Source organism: Haliotis cracherodii, unplaced genomic scaffold (assembly GCF_022045235.1).
Source record: "Haliotis cracherodii isolate W230 unplaced genomic scaffold, xgHalCrac1.p SCAF_19, whole genome shotgun sequence".
In the NCBI taxonomy this organism is placed as follows: Eukaryota; Metazoa; Mollusca; class Gastropoda; order Lepetellida; family Haliotidae; genus Haliotis; species Haliotis cracherodii.
The window spans coordinates 18,291,562-18,308,299 of record NW_027266274.1 but is presented as its reverse complement, the minus strand read 5'-3'; the positions used below and the strand labels follow the sequence as shown (position 1 = coordinate 18,308,299).

Genomic DNA, 16,738 nt, shown 5'->3' with positions numbered 1-16,738 from the left:
ACAAAGACTCAACACATAATATATATTAAGGCGATCTGTAGTCATGTAACCACGTGATATAACCCAATATCTGACATTTTCTGTTTGGAACCTATCTGCACACTGTAAGTTACGAGGACTACAGCTATCTGTTGATTACTTAGCGTACACAGACATGTCATATCCCTCATTCACCACTTCCTGCCCCTTGAGGTCATGCACTACAAAAACTATCAATGCATGCACGAAGGTATATGATAGAACGAAGTTGTTTGTCTGGTTTGGCGACAAAAGGCGTGTTGGTCCAACCGCGCTGATAACAGCTGACGGGTGTGTGGTTGTCGACACAATGGAGGAAAAGCTCGTCAGTGACGGCATTCGTAGCAAGGTAATGAAACAACATATCTGAATATATTAATTGATCCTGAGCTTCGTTACTTGTAGTTTCTCACACATTTATGTTCTACCTAGTCAAGTTCGGGTACATGAACACATACGTGATTTCTCTTTATAATTTCAGCAAGAAGTTAATATCCGATTCCACTTAATCAATACACACGATTGATAGGAATCCAATCTGCTTTCAAATCCTTTTCTTACCGGACTGTATCAAAAAGGTATAGAATTTATCCACGCACCGCATAACATGCCCTACCCGACAAATCAGCCTACAGCAGCTTGGGTAGGCTGTTGTAGGCGAAGCGGACATAATAGGGACGTGTCGTCAACATGCGCGTGTGGCGGTCCAATGTACAATAGGCCCGGAGCTTATTTCACAATCACGTGGGGTGTGGGACCAGTGACTTGCTGGAAGGGTGAGGCCAAGAGGAACTCCCTCCAACCGGTCACAACATATCAATGTTGGGTGTGATCCTGTCTATATTGTGAATGGAACTACACTCACAGAGCTAGTTTCGATGGTTACGCAGGTTTTCCACTTCCTGGTTCAGGTGTTTTTTCTGGTAAAGACTAAAATTGTTTTTAGTACTATTGTATTATGTACTAAAACTACTATGTGTTTTATTCATAAACCGAACATCTTAACCTTTACTATCGTGACTTTGTTTTCATATAGAGTTTAATGATATGCTACAAATCTCTGCTCTGTTACATATGAACAGGTATATGTGTCTGTTGATTGAAATCATGGTTTGCCTGTTGTTAATACATGCCTTTTTGTTCAGATGGCGTCGCCATTGAGATACCTGATTATACCAGGGATACTAATGTTTATCAACTTACCGTCCACATATCAACAAGAAGGTAAGATGATTTGGAAGTAGTTACATGCACACACACACACACACACACACACACACACACACACACACACACACACACACACACACACACACACACACACACACACACACACACACACACACACACACACACTCACACACACACACACACACACTCACTCACACACACACACACACACACACACACACACACACACTGCTAAGGGTATACATTATTGATACATATGTGTGTATCATTTTCAGAACAACCTTATGCCTATACATATACATATATAAAAGGCACATAAAATTTTCAGAACAACCATACGCTCATACATATGTGAAAGGTACATATCATTTTCAGAACAACCCTATGCACATACACATGTAAAAGATATATATATCATTTTCAGAACAACCATATGCACATGATAAACACATATCAAAGGTGCATATCATTTTCAGAATAACCATATGCTCATACATATACATATACATATTTATATATATTGTACATATTTTCAGAACAACCATAAGCACATACATATAGAGATATAAAAGATACATATCATTTTCAAAACAACCATATGCACATACATATACAAATAAATTAAAGATAGATATCGATATCATTTCAGAACAACCATATGCAAGCAATCGACAAATATAAAAGATAGATACCATTTTCAGAAAAAAACATATGCACGCACATGTACATATATAAAAGGTACAGATCATTTCCAGAACAACCAAATGCACATACATATACAGATATAACAGGTACATATCGTTTTTAGCAAACCATATGCTCATACATATGCATATATGAAATATAAATATCATTTTCAGAACAACCATATGCACATAAGAGACACATATAAAAGGTTCATATCATTTTCAGAACAATCATATGCACATACACATATAAAAGATAGATATCATTTTCAGAACAGCAATATGCACATAATAGACATATATTAAAGGTAGATATCATTTTCTGAACAACCATATGCTCATACATGTACGAAAGGAACATATCATTTTAAGAACAACCATATGCACATGAGAAACACATATCAAAGCTGCACATCATTTTCAGAACAACCATATGCACATACATATACATATATAAAAGATACATATCATTTTCAGAACAACCATATGCCCGCAATCGACAAATATATAAGGTAGATACCATTTTCAGAACAACCATATGCACATACATACAGATATAACAGATACATATCATTTTTAGAAAACGATATCCTCATACATATTCATATATGAAATGTATATACCATTTTCAGAACAACCATATGCACACAAGAGACGCATATAAAAGATCGATATCATTTTCAGAAAAAAAAACATATGCACATACATATACACATATAAAAGGTACATATCAATTTCAGAACAACCATATGCATATAATAGACATATATGAAAGGTTCATATTTTCAGATCAACCATATGGTCCTACATTTACATTTACACTCATATATATATAACAGGTACATATCATTTTGAGAACCATATGCACATACATATAGAAAAGATTCATATCATTTTCAGAACAACCATATGCTCATACATATACATATATAAAAGATTCATATCATATTCAGAACAATCATATCCTCATACATATGCATACATAAAAGATAAATATCATTTTCAGATCAACCATGTGCACATAATAGACATATATAAAAGGTACATATCATTTTGAAAAGCACCATATGCACATACATATTCATTGATAAAAGGTACATATCATTTGAGAACCACCATATGTACATACCCGATATACATATAATGAAGCCAGATATTATTTACAGAAAATAGCATGTGCACGTGCATATACATGTACAGATATAGGGCCATGTATCAAGATTTTTCTGAATTCACTTTTCAGAAAATCAGAACTTTTGTTCATAATATTATCATTAATATAACAAAAGTCAATTTAATTGTATTTGGACACAATTTATATCTTTTACATTGTAGATCTATCTACATAAATGAATTAACTGCGTTTTTGTATATACCATTTACATTGCTGGATCATCTTCATGCATGGAATCAAATGATGTCACACATCAGAAGAATATAGAGAGGGATGTTTGCAGTTGATGTGAAATGGGGTTTAACGTTGCGTCATACACTTATTTAATTATAACGACTAGCAAACACGTGTGAGTTTGTGTGTGTGTGTGTGTGTTTGTGTATGTGTGTGATACTATATTATTTATCCAAATTAAGTACAGTAGAACACAGATAGAGCGATCAAACGGATACAACGAACTGTTACAGCGAACTAACGGATATAGCAAACTGATATCTGATCACGGAAAAGGCCCATCTACCACTATTAAGTGACGTGTGTGTGTGTGCTTGTACTAGTCCGGACTAATGCCGGTTTTATTGTGCTAACCCGCTGAGATACCAACCCACAGTTCAACGTGAATACCCCACTCAGACACAGCATACTGACTCCAGGCCGACCAGTTCTTGTCTTATGCCTTTAGTGCCTAGCACCAGATAGCAACATATTTTCACGTCTGATAAACACACATAACACAATACAGAGTTTACATGTGACTGACATAGCAAAACCTCAATCTCTATTCGACGCTCTCGGCCTACCACTAGATATGACGTTTAACATCGACTTAAACGCGACTTAAACCTAAAACCTAGCCATCAGAGAGCACACATTTAAACCCAAACAGGAAAATTCCTCGTTTGCTAAACCCTTAAATTTTCTATATTTCCAAAGATGAATGGTTGCCTTATTGGTTCGATGTACAATATAGTCGGTGCTCGAGAAATACACACAGATAAAGCCTTCAACATCTTTATCCCCAAAATTATAATGTTAATTTTGTAGAAAATGTCTGTTTCTGTATACCTGACTATGATAACAAGGTGCGATGAAGATGTGTGAAGAAATAGTTTGGAACTTCTTGTAAGGGGTCGGAACCCTTAGATCCTTTAAAAAACTAGTTTATACCCAACTATAACAAACATAATTATAAATCATCATCGCCATTAGTATTGTCAACATACCATAAGTGTAAGGGTTTACTGTAGTACATACTGTATTCGTGTTCATTATTATCAAGCCGAATCTGAACGTTATGAATATTAGTTAAACACTTAAACATTGAAAAACTTATACATTTTGTGCATATCTTTTCGATTTCGTTGTATTAATGCATTTTTCCATACAATATCATGAAAAGTTATTCAAGTGACAAACTAAGATGAAAATTGGCATTGACGTTTAACACGGCTCATCTTCAGTTCGGTTAATAGGTCGTTCATCAGAAACAGACAATACACTCATTGTATCCGATCCCGTTAGTCGCCTTTTACGACAAGCATGGTCACCTTTTTACGCAAGCATGGGTTGCTGAGAATATTATCTAACCCGAATCTTCACGTGGCCAGTCCGAATGAAGTAATTTTACCCTCTGACGTATCTAAAATATAACAAAATAAGCTTAACTTAAAAAAAACCATAATGTTGTAATATATAAGTAAGAATTTCGCTTAATAACACAATATTATTTCCAAAGACACAGTCCACAGCTAGGCAGATATTATCTCAACAGATGACCTTGTTAGTTCAGTATTTTCATATCTCGTAGCTCAGTACGAGTAGGCATGGGCCAGTTTACATACAGTCATTTCTGCGGGGCACGGGTGCGCCCAAATGCGTCCTTATGCATGCTAGAAACATATGATCTTGAGTTCGAATCCCAGATTGGTCTTGGATGTGGTACATGTAAAATATTCAAATATCACAACGATCACGAATGCTACTTTCAAGCCGAGCCATTGAGCCTTGCTTATTGTTTTCATCACATGGTTGTGGAACTGCACAAATCTGTACACTATGTAGCTTACTATTAATGAATCATTGATCGACCCGTGTGCATGATTAAGGCGGTTTGGCCTATGTTTTCAGGCTCCAAACTTCGTTGTGCAGAGTGGGTTCGAATCCTATAATCGCCCTCATTATTGACCTTGGTGTGTCAGCATTATACCCATGTCCGTGGTCTAATACCCGTAACACCCCAGACTTTCTTCCCGTATTAAACTAACACAGCATGATATGACTGAAATAAATGCTAAACCCACCCACTCACACAATCTATGGTGTAGCTGCATAACAGTTCTGTATAAAGTAATGCCCAGTTGACCATGTTGTGAGGCACCCAGTAATTGACCTTCACTTCACTTGTACAGTCACTCAAGAGGCTGTAGCTTAACACAACACGGACAATTTAACATATTGATAAATATTTTTCAACCTTCTCTTATAATCATAATACTTATAATACCTTATAAAAACCTTATAATACTTATGATTTAACATGCTTCAAAAAAGCAAGCTTGGCTTTTACATCTGCAAGTTGTTCCAATGACCCATTAAAGTATAATAAGGCATTATTTCATTAATTGTTGAGGTAATGTTTTGATCCTTGCTCGACAAGTTATATGGTCCTTGTAGAGCACGTGTGAAATAAGTATATCAAATCATTCGATTGTCTGATTCTCTTACAAAAACGTAAGCAAATGATCTGAACATATCATTGGTAATTTCCAAACAATGTCGAATATCTGCCGAAACAGATTCTATTGGGCGTCACAGACAAAATAGTGATGTAAATTAAATTGGATCACAGGAAATCAGTGATGACACCTACCCGTAAAGATCCGGGGAAAAATAGGTCTTCAGCAACCCATGCTCACTGTAAAAGGCGACTATGATTGTCGTAAAAGGCGACGAACGGGATCGGGTGATCAGGTTCGCTGACTTGGTTGGTATGTCATCGTATCCCAATTGCGTGGATCGATGCTCATGGTGCCAATCACTGGTTTGTCTGTGCGGCGTTAAACAACACACACAAAAACAAACAGTAATGACACCGGGTGTTCATGAACAGACAGGGTGAGCTTGTCCTGCTCTACCAGTAGCACCCGTCATTCACATGTCATTGTGTGTAATTAAAACTGTTTCATGTACATCCCCCTACTTCCGTGAGATACAGAGTCAGCCCGACCTCACAATGCATGCCTCAAAGGGACGGGGAGCTATTAACCGCTATGTATATCTCCTGAAATTTAACGACGCAATATCACATGGAGCTCACGAAACTGCTTTGATAGACGGTAAGAGGTTCCCAGTTGGGATTTTGGGACAGAGCAGGTTCCCAGTTCCCAGTCTTGTGTCATTGTTGGATCTCATGAGCAGACTACGTCACAGTACCTAGGCTTGCCTCATTGTTGGATCTCATGAGCAGACTACGTCACAGTACCTAGGCTTGCCTCATTGTTGGATCTCATGAACAGACTACGTCACAGTACCTAGGCTTGCCTCATTGTTGGATCTCATGAACAGACTACGTCACAGTACCTAGGCTTGCCTCATTGTTGGATCTCATGAGCAGACTACGTAACCAGCTCCATTAGTTGTCTCATTGCTCGGGTTCCTGGATAGAGTATATCAGCAGTACCCGTGCTTGTCTCATTTCTGGGACTCATCAACAGAGTACGTCACGTCACCAGTTCCCTTGCTTGTCTCATTGTTGGTACTCCTAGAAAGAGTATGTCACAAGTACCCAGGCTTGTCTCATTGTTTGGACTCATGAACAGAGTATGTCACCAGTACCCTTGCATGTCTCATTGTTGGGACTCCTGGAGGGAGTATGTCACTAGTTCCCTTGCTTGTCTCATTTTTTGTTCGCCTGGATAGAGTATCTCAACAGTACCCTTGCTTGTCTCATTGTTTGGACTCATTGATAGAGTTCGTCACCAGTACTCTTGCTTGTCTCATTGTTGACACTCATGGATATGGTATGTCACCAGCACCCATGCTTGTCTCATTGCTAGTACTCATGGATAGGGTATGTCACCAGTACCCATGCTTGTCTCATTGCTAGCACTCATGGATAGGGTACGTCACCAGTACCCATGCTTGTCTCACTGTTGGCACTCATGGAAAGGGCATGTCACTATTTCCCTTGCTTGTCTTACTGTTGCGTCTCCTGACGCACAGTGTGACACTCCGTGATATACTGAAGTACCAACTCTAGCTGTGTCAAACCCAACTCACTCACTCCACTCCATTCCGCTCCGCCAATCCACCAACCCTCCCTCCCTCGCTCCCTCCCTACCTCCCTCAACCCCTCACTCACTCACTAACTCACTCACTCACTCACTCACTCACTCATTCACTCACGCACGCACTTCCGCACACACACACGCACACACTTCCGCACGCACTCACTCACTCACTCTCTCACTGCATAAGCACAACTAGTCTTGATTATCTGACGAAACAGATTCTATTTGGCGTGAAGTGCGACTATAAGATAAATGTTCGCCGATATTTAAAAGTCACATGTCGGAAGCAGAGTGAACTGGAACCGTTTCCATAAAGCGATCATGATATTGTGGCTTTGTTAGTCCATATTCAATATAAGCGAAATATAGTATCGATCTTCTTGAACAAAGATCGACTGTGTAGAACTGTTTTCGGTATGGACGTTTATATACAGAGAAACTCTTTGTATCTAAGATGTTTAAATTGACCTTCTTAATTCCAAACCATACAGAATTTATCCCTGTGGTAGCATGCTTTGCAAAACCCGCCTGTTCAAGTTAACGGCAGCACTAAGGAAACTAAAGATTCAGTAGTTTGGTCTAGCCTACAGGCCTGCAGGATGGTCAAACCATATGCGACGTGGGGAAATGTATTCTTAAACGAGAGGACTTCACTCCGAAATAAGGTCAGAACAACTTTGATAATGCCTTGGAAGAAGTTGTCCAAACAAATTAAAATATGAGTAGTCGTTTTAATTATGATACATCTTAACAAATGTTTTTATTTTTGTGACCGCTATTTGGAACGAATGTGTTCAGTGAATAACAGCGACAAAACCCTTTCCATAAGAAATCTCTGCTAAATAGACTACACTGCACGATTCCCACTTTATCATGAGCATGTGTTTATGAGTGACGATATCAGGTGTTTGCGGAAATACTCCTAGTCAATAATATCATGCCGTTGACGTCATAACATCTGTTCTGATGAGTTTATGATTATTCACTTTATCATGAGTCACTACACGAGTGATGTAGACATTGTCACGAGAAGCTGCTATTTATCTCATAATTGTATTTAATGGCAAGAGTTGAATAAACAATAACATTCCTAACGAACGAATGTTTTCCAGTTTTTCAGCTCACCATGAAAAATGTCACGGCTGCGCCTGGAGGGTCTTCGTATTTCGACGTTGAAGTCGTTGCTGGAGTCACGGGAGACGGAGAGTGGTCCAAGGATGGCACCCCACTCTCACCTGTACAAGGCAAACTGATGATTACCGTCACTGGCCTATATCGCCAGCTGTTCGTATTTGGCGTCGTGGCATCTGACGGTGGAAGATATACCTACACTATACAGGGCCGGTCCACGTCAGCCTACCTCACAGTGGGAGGAGGTCGGTGATGTAGCAGAGTCACCGACACAAACAATAACTCTGTCAGATTATGACATAAAATAACCTATTGTTCTTTGGTTCATGTCATGCTGTCCTGTTTCCCATTCTATGTTGTATAGGGGACGGTCACTCACGACTCTCCAATCGACATCGAGCACAGTCATAGTGTGAATGAACATGAATAAGGGCAGATATATCCAGTTATATTATGTACAACTTTAAACTTTACCTCTTTTAAACTATATATATATAGCATACACCTCTCTGTGTAAGGATGCCTGTCTGTATAGCTTCAGGTCCAGTGGACGGGAACTGGGGGGAGTGGACACAGTGGAGTAGTCCCTCCTGTCCTGCCACGTGCGGTCCTACAGCCAGAGGCCCCGTCTACAGATCCAGGACCTGTACTAACCCAGCTCCCAGCAGTGGTGGAGCTTCCTGTCCGGGTCAAAGCAGTCAAAGTGATACTCAAGAGTGTGGACCCACTACCTGTGGTATGTACACATCAGGCTTTTTCAGTTTGGATGCTCCTCCCACTTGAAATAACCAAGATGCTGCTCCATGTGGCATAAATCCACTCACTTATTCCAAAGCATGTATTACTGCATTTAACATGGTTGTTTGTTCTGGAAGGCTCACATTGCCTAGGACACTTCTGTGGCAAATCCGGGAACCGTCATGAAATGTTTAAGAGTCATTAAGAACATTTTATAGGTTTACATAGAACATAGTTTGTATCCATGCTTGGGTAAAAGACGACTATGCTTGTCTTAACGGGATCGGGTGGTTAGACTCGCTGATTTGGTTGATGCATGTCATCGATCCCAATTGCGTGGATCGATGCTCATGATGTCAATCACCAGATTGTCTGGTTCAGACTCAATTATTTACAGACCGCCTTCATATAAGTGGAATATTGCTGAGCACGGCGTTAAACAACAAACAAACATTACAAAGCATAGTTTGTTTCCATAACGTATATTTTCTTTGTTGATCCAGAGACAGTTATAATGTGTAAATATTTGGTCCAGATCCACACCCTGAGGTGTGCTTAAAGTGCTACATTAATACTGGTCGATAGATCAGTGTGCACTCGATTTTCATTCTCAGCTCCCTGGGGGGTATACAAACCAAGCTGCCTGTGGGGTGCTAGAATGTTAACAGTGACATTACCATTTCATCCTGCTGGTTATGGATTATCAAAAGAGACGATTTCATTATAATTATAGCCCCTGCAGTTAACGGTAATTGGGGTCAGTGGACACAGTGGAGTGGTTCCACCTGTCCTGCCACGTGTGGTCCTACAGCCAGACGCCCCGTCTCCAGATCCAGGACCTGTACTGACCCAGCTCCCAGCAATGGTGGAACTCCCTGTCCCGGTCAAAGCAGTCAAAGTGAAACTCGAGAGTGTGGACCAGCTACCTGTGGTATGAACAAAATATAATTTCATAATCTTCATATAATTTTTTAATGTGAATTTTACATGATTTACGGCTTTTCCATTTGGCGAGAGCTCAGTCACGTGACCGCGTAATTGACCTTCGTAGTGTATGAACGTCACAATTTAACGTCATTCGTATTTCACGCGACCGTATTCTTGAAATGACCTAAACAATGATGGGCTAGTTCCGCATTTCCATGTCACGTACACATAGAGAAGCGTTGTTTCTGATCATTTAAACCCTTTAATTTTGAACTCCGAGTTTTAGCATGCACTGAGAAACATCAGAGAGTTTGACTGCATGCCCGTTAACGAACATCCCTGCTACAACCCATCTTTGTGAACAAAACGAAGAAATGCACATAAAACTTCCGTAGTAGTCTGTCGACTCGATCCGTGTCTGGTCTGACAGATACAGTCTTTAGTATTCTATGAATTCTACCTTGGCATAAATTTGACACATCTTTATTATCACATTTCAATGAACGACCAACTGATAAATGATGACAACACCACACTCCGGCGCAGTGGTGACTTAGCATAACACCGCTGCCATAGGCTAATTGGCATATCACGTGACCGAACTTGCTCTTGTTTGTAAACAAACGTACTTTTTTCAGAAATCAGAATAGAACCGACTAATGCAAGTATTTGGGACGCTTGAAATATTGTTTTGCATATTGTATAAATATGCTACTACAACTGCGACAGTGACTTGCTTAACAATACTATATTTACACATCAAAGTGACCGTATCGCTAGCTCTCCCTATAACAGCACGTGGAGCCGTACAACCAATGTAAACATAGGATAACTACGCAAATGGAAATATTTTTTCACGATTTAGGATATTTTCTCAATGAAAGTTAACCATTCTTAAACATAGATTTGTGTAGATATGTAGACTTGTCAAAAATGAAACAGATGAAAAACATAATGCAATATATTGAATGGACTGTGTAACACGACTTGTGACGACTTGTTACATGGCGCTGGCCTGTTGCAGAGGTGCGAAGCTGGTCGCATGGAACTCTGGGTAGGAGAATGGACGAACACATGTAACCGCGACTTCGGAAATCATTCTCTCCCGCCACGTTTGTTGTGGCCGCCATTTTAATGTTCTGTACTTGATGTTGGGGTAATTCTTAACAGACCTTTCACATCCAAACGTGGTAGTATTTGAATACATTTGTCGTAAGGAAACTACAACAGATGTTCCTGTAAAGAATGTTGAGAACACAGACGTCGCAAGCTCCGACGTTCATACAGTTTGGCCCTCACTCTGTGAAGATTCATACTCCTCCGAAGTCACACAAAGTGAAGGCAGTTCTTAAATACTTTGGGAGATATATTTTGTAGTGAAGACGTAGCACACAATTTCATAAAAATATCCACAAAAATATAGATGATCCCTGACGGTTTTTGTTTAGTATAGTATTAGACATACTGCCATTCAATCGACCAAGTACATGTTTATTTAAACACACAGAGTCGCCTTTCTAATTGTCTCTGACGGGACCATCAGTTGGTCAGGACATGATCACGTGGTTCGCAAACACCTGGTGTCACAACAGTCACGTGACAGAGAATCGTGAATGTCTGTGTCCAAAATGCGGAGACATTAATGGTGACATTTATCATTGATGATGCGACTGGCAAAGGCGTCGAAGGTCAGGTCAGAGACAAGTTGTTACAGTTTGCATTCAAACGATATGGAGAAAAGCTCTTGCTGCATTTTAATGTGTGTATTATACATTCCTTGTGGGTTTTTGTTTTGTGCCTTTCCAGTTCTGTGATTGTATCGAGACGATGACTCAGTGAAAATAGACAAACAACGTTCCTACTTTCCATACATGGCAATTGCTGTCGTTGGATCCTACCTTGGATCATGTATACATCGCCCACATCATTCCGTGTATTTGTATTTACCTGATAATGATAAGGATTGATAAACACAGGTACAAGACATTTCACATGTATTGACAACACTGCATTGTGCTTTACAGCATGCAATTTACTATCCTGCTTATGTTAAATACGTATTGTATTATTGGTAATTCTGAATTGCAGAGGTACATAAGGTCTCGAAACCGTGCAGCCAGTTGTGTCGACGTTGCTCTAAAAAAAATACACACAGGAAAAATTACTTGTGATGCGATTCATTGACTATTTTAAAGAACCGTCGATTATATACGTATCAGCTCATGTCCAGCAATGACATGGAAGACGCCTCTAAGATATGTACAGGAAAACAAATATTTGAAATAGGTTTGATGAAAATGTTTTCTAATATACACAATCATGTTGTTACAGTGACGTCTATCTTTGCACGGCAACTGTCGGACGTGACTAAGTCCGTTGGTGGACAGGTGATATTCCAGGTGGACCTTACTCAGTCAGGTGTCACGGGTGTCTGGACAAAGGACAGTATCACGATAACCGCAGACGCCAACCATCAGCTTGTTACAAGTGGCAATGCTCAGATTCTGTTTATCTCTGGTCTACAAGTGTCCGACTCTGGGCGGTATTCCTTCACTGCTAATGGAGAGACGACCTCAGCCCAGTTGACAGTTCAAGGCTCAAGTATGTCTTTTGTTCAGTATTATAGTATTTGATTGCTCAAGTCCTTGTCGATACAACTAGAATGTTGATGTGTTAGCATTGTAATGGGTTTTGGGTACTGAATGCTTACATTCATGTATGGCTTTAGACACACCAGTAAACGGGAACTGGAGTCAGTGGACACAGTGGAGTGGTCCCTCCTGTCCTGCCACGTGTGGTCCTACAGCCAGACGCTCCCTCTCCAGATCCAGGACCTGTACTAGCCCAGCTCCCAGCAATGGTGGAGCTTCCTGTCCGGGTCAAAGCAGTCAAAATGATACTCAAGAGTGTGGACCCACTACCTGTGGTATGTATACAAAGACTTCAGACGTTTTGTTTATGTACGGCATTTTACTTAAAGTTTATTGGTAGCATAGTGGTTAAAGCTTTCGTTCGTTAGACCGAAGAACTTGCTTTGTAATGGCTGGAATATGGTTAATCCTTTTTTACTAAAACACTGGTATTCTCTCTCCTAAAACATGGCATATGGCATCAACATTTTCCTACTTAACATAAATCCTGTTATCTCGAAATAATACTTCACTCGCTGTTTAAGCTTAAATGACGTCTCTTGATAATACCAATTTCGAAAACGTTTTTAATTGACTCACTTGAAATGATATCCTCCCCACTTAGTTATGATGGATGGATCATCTCTCATTTATTCTAGATCTCTTTGTTTCTCTCGTTGAGTGAGTCAGTGAGTCAGTGAGTCAATGAGTCAATGAGTGAGTGATTACTGACAAGGCTTTTTGGTACTAGCATATATTTTCCCTTAACATTAAGCTGGAACAGCAAATAGGGCACTGCATTTTCGCTACTGCAGGACATGACAGGACATGTACATTAGCTTCAGCATTGCTCGTGTCACCTCGTGGCCTTTATTTGGTTTGCTTTTATAGTTTTGACTCAACTTTCGCTTTTGATGGCGTGGTTATTGAACCAAAGAGTTAGTCAGGTCAAAGGTAATGCGTTGTATGATGTATTTATGAAACTTGAAAGACAGTTACGTGATTGGAGCTTCTTTAATTTCACAATGTATTGGTAACAACTTCTTTATCATATCATATAGAGATGTTTGGGAGGAGATACTTATTCCGTTGTAAAGCAAGTATGTAACAGTATAACAGTATATGAAAGAAGTTGTTCTGCATTTTCTGTGTCCACGAGGCCCTCCGTCAAATTCTAAGCAATGCTTATCAAATAGTTCTTTTATGTGTGGCTTACATATTATTGGAGGTATGAATATGATCATGAGCACCCTGAATAACTTTTGTATGAACTTCATGACATATTGAACTCTTTGGATAAACGTCTCCATACTGGTATTCTGCCAATCGACGTTGGCTAGTAATCTGCTGAGATCTAACATCGTCGATTACCTTGGATTACATCGATTGATTTAGATTTTAGCATGCTTAATATGCTATTGAATACTTAACAATTGTCTCCATACAAATGCGAGCACTCGTCTTGAACATTTTCTCTCACATATAAAGGCACTATTGAATCCGGCCTGAGGAATATATCTGTCCCAGTCGGTCAAGCCGTGGTCTTGCAGGTCATCGTGAGCCAGCCAGGTCTCGCGGGGGCATGGCAACGTGATGGTGTCAGAATCACTGGAGGTTCCAGATATCAGATCTCTTCTTCTGGCAAGAACCATAATTTCTTCATCAGCAATGCTCAAGTGTCGGACTCCGGGCGTTATACACTCACGGTCAGTGGGGACGTGACATCCGCATGGTTAACAGGTACACACGTGCTTACAGTATCTAGATGATACATGGGTGATCTTGTCAGATAACATGGTTGTCTCGCCGAGAGACCTACAAACCTTGAAACTGTTGCGAGTCGAGCAGTCATGACTGAAAATTGCATATTTGTCAGGTAACAGAAATATTGCAATGCTTTTTTAGTTTATGCATCGTATTCAATAAATATATGAATTAACATTAATAAGTATATCACATCTTTGTACTGAGGCATGATGACATCAATCTCATGTATCTGGCATGAAACGTATTCGAACACTTTGATTAATCATTTTACCTGACTTGAGAATCTATATCACAGCGTGTTTACGCTATATCCTACTTACCAACTAACATGATTGATGCACTGTAGTGTACGTTTCAAACATAACGACTTTTCACTTCGCTTAGTAGTTTAATCACTTTGATGAAAAGTGTAGAATTCACAACTTGTGGAGGGTAACCTTAAATCTGGAAATTCAATTATAAAACCAACTCACTCACGCAAGTGGTTGGAGCAGTTCATTCTATTTTAGTGGTGGAATTGTCTCTATGGTGTTTGGGTAAGACCTAACGCGCGTGGGGGTTGAGCATCCAAGGAGGTTTGACATATTTCATGTTTATTTCAAAGAGTTAAAGTTTGTTTTCAGCAATTGTTGATAGAAAAACTAAGAAATAGCAAATGTATATATACCCACTCTCTCTTCAAACAACATTCTATGCTCAAATATCTGGTATCTCTTACAACAAGAAAGATTCGAGTCTCGCCATCTCAATTCAGAGGTTATTATGATCGCTAACAACATCTGTACGTCTTAATGTTATAGAATGTGAGTATCATTTTATAAACACAATCTTCAATTATGGACACATATATTCCATAGTTTACATGTTGTCCACACATGTTTTGCACACTCATGTTCACCGCACATGCTACATTTTCACATTGAACTGAACACGGGTTGCGTTATGCATTGCCCATGCGTGTAAGGGGAATCAACTTCTGGACAGTAGTGTACATAAACCATGCATTGCCAGTTGGAAGAAACATGCATACTTTGTAATTATATGTAACTATGGGTCAATGGCCTCTCATTGTGCCAAGAATAAACAACGGGACATATTTCGCAATTATGGTTGTGAGGTATAAAATAGGTCTTAGTTCATGCGACACTTAATATAAACGAGTACACGTGTGTTTCGGAGACATTGCTGACACCATATAAAGCGAATGATTAATACAGTTCACTGTGTAAGGATTAGTTCCGAAATAGTTTCAGGTGCAATAAACGGAAACTGGGGTGCGTGGACACAGTGGAGTAGTCCCCCATGTCCTGCCACGTGTGGCCCTACAGCCAGACACACCGTCACCAGAAGCAGGTCCTGTGATAACCCAGCTCCCAGCAATGGTGGAGCTACCTGCTCTGGTCAGCCTGGACAAAGTAATGAAGTTGAGTGTGGACCGTCGACTTGTGGTAAGTACAACAATAACGGACTGACACCCACTGTTTAAGACAAAACCTGCACGTATCTATCAGAAGTGAACTTGTTTCATCACCCAGGGGGTGGCAATAGTTAACGTGTGTCGAGCAAGTACCGACATATAATCTTAACTACCAGATGGGACATGGTATACTGTTCTAGTGGTGTGTGGAAGAGATTGATATTATCTCTGAGTTCCATCAGAGCGACAGGGAGGTATACCAGGTACCAACTATTCGTCTTCAGGACAGAAGGAATGGTCTTTATCATCCAAACCTGGCTCCAACAGGAGCTATCTTTGAGTGAGATCAAGCAATATTTACATTGTAGTTATCGCTTCAATGAAATTGCATCTGATGCTTTTCAGACCATTGTGACGTCATTGGTAACCATCACATCACAATCAAATGAAATCACTTATGGCTCTGCTACTGAAGCTGTTAGCAGTACTTTTCACACTGCTTATTCCTGTCTTCAAACTGAAAAAGTAGGAAGAATGTTGTTGGATGATAAATAGAATATCACCCTTGTGTCTTTGGAAATCAAATGTATCAACACTCGTCGATAAACGTTTAAAACCCCGAGGCTTACCGAAGAGTATTTTATTTTTATCGACACGTGTAGATCGATATATTTCATATCAATAGACACTTAGGTGAGATTCTCTATTGAACATACAAATGTAATGAGGTGGTGAACATGTAGAGTTCATGGTCTACCAGACCGAATACA

General features: G+C 39.7%; 1 protein-coding gene across 1 annotated transcript in view; it reads left to right on the top strand.

The window, feature by feature from the left end:
- Positions 1 to 892: 892 nt before the first annotated feature.
- LOC139466630 (uncharacterized) overlaps positions 893 to 16,738 on the top strand; it is a 36,296-nt gene continuing 20,450 nt past the window's right edge. Inside the window, exons 1-9 of the mRNA XM_071248217.1 lie at positions 893 to 941; positions 1,164 to 1,242; positions 8,471 to 8,734; positions 9,025 to 9,225; positions 9,961 to 10,158; positions 12,486 to 12,755; positions 12,883 to 13,080; positions 14,273 to 14,524; positions 15,799 to 15,999. Coding sequence (XP_071104318.1) covers positions 897 to 941; positions 1,164 to 1,242; positions 8,471 to 8,734; positions 9,025 to 9,225; positions 9,961 to 10,158; positions 12,486 to 12,755; positions 12,883 to 13,080; positions 14,273 to 14,524; positions 15,799 to 15,999 — 1,708 coding nt within the window. The 5' untranslated portion in view covers positions 893 to 896. The remainder of the gene's footprint in view (positions 942 to 1,163; positions 1,243 to 8,470; positions 8,735 to 9,024; positions 9,226 to 9,960; positions 10,159 to 12,485; positions 12,756 to 12,882; positions 13,081 to 14,272; positions 14,525 to 15,798; positions 16,000 to 16,738) is intronic.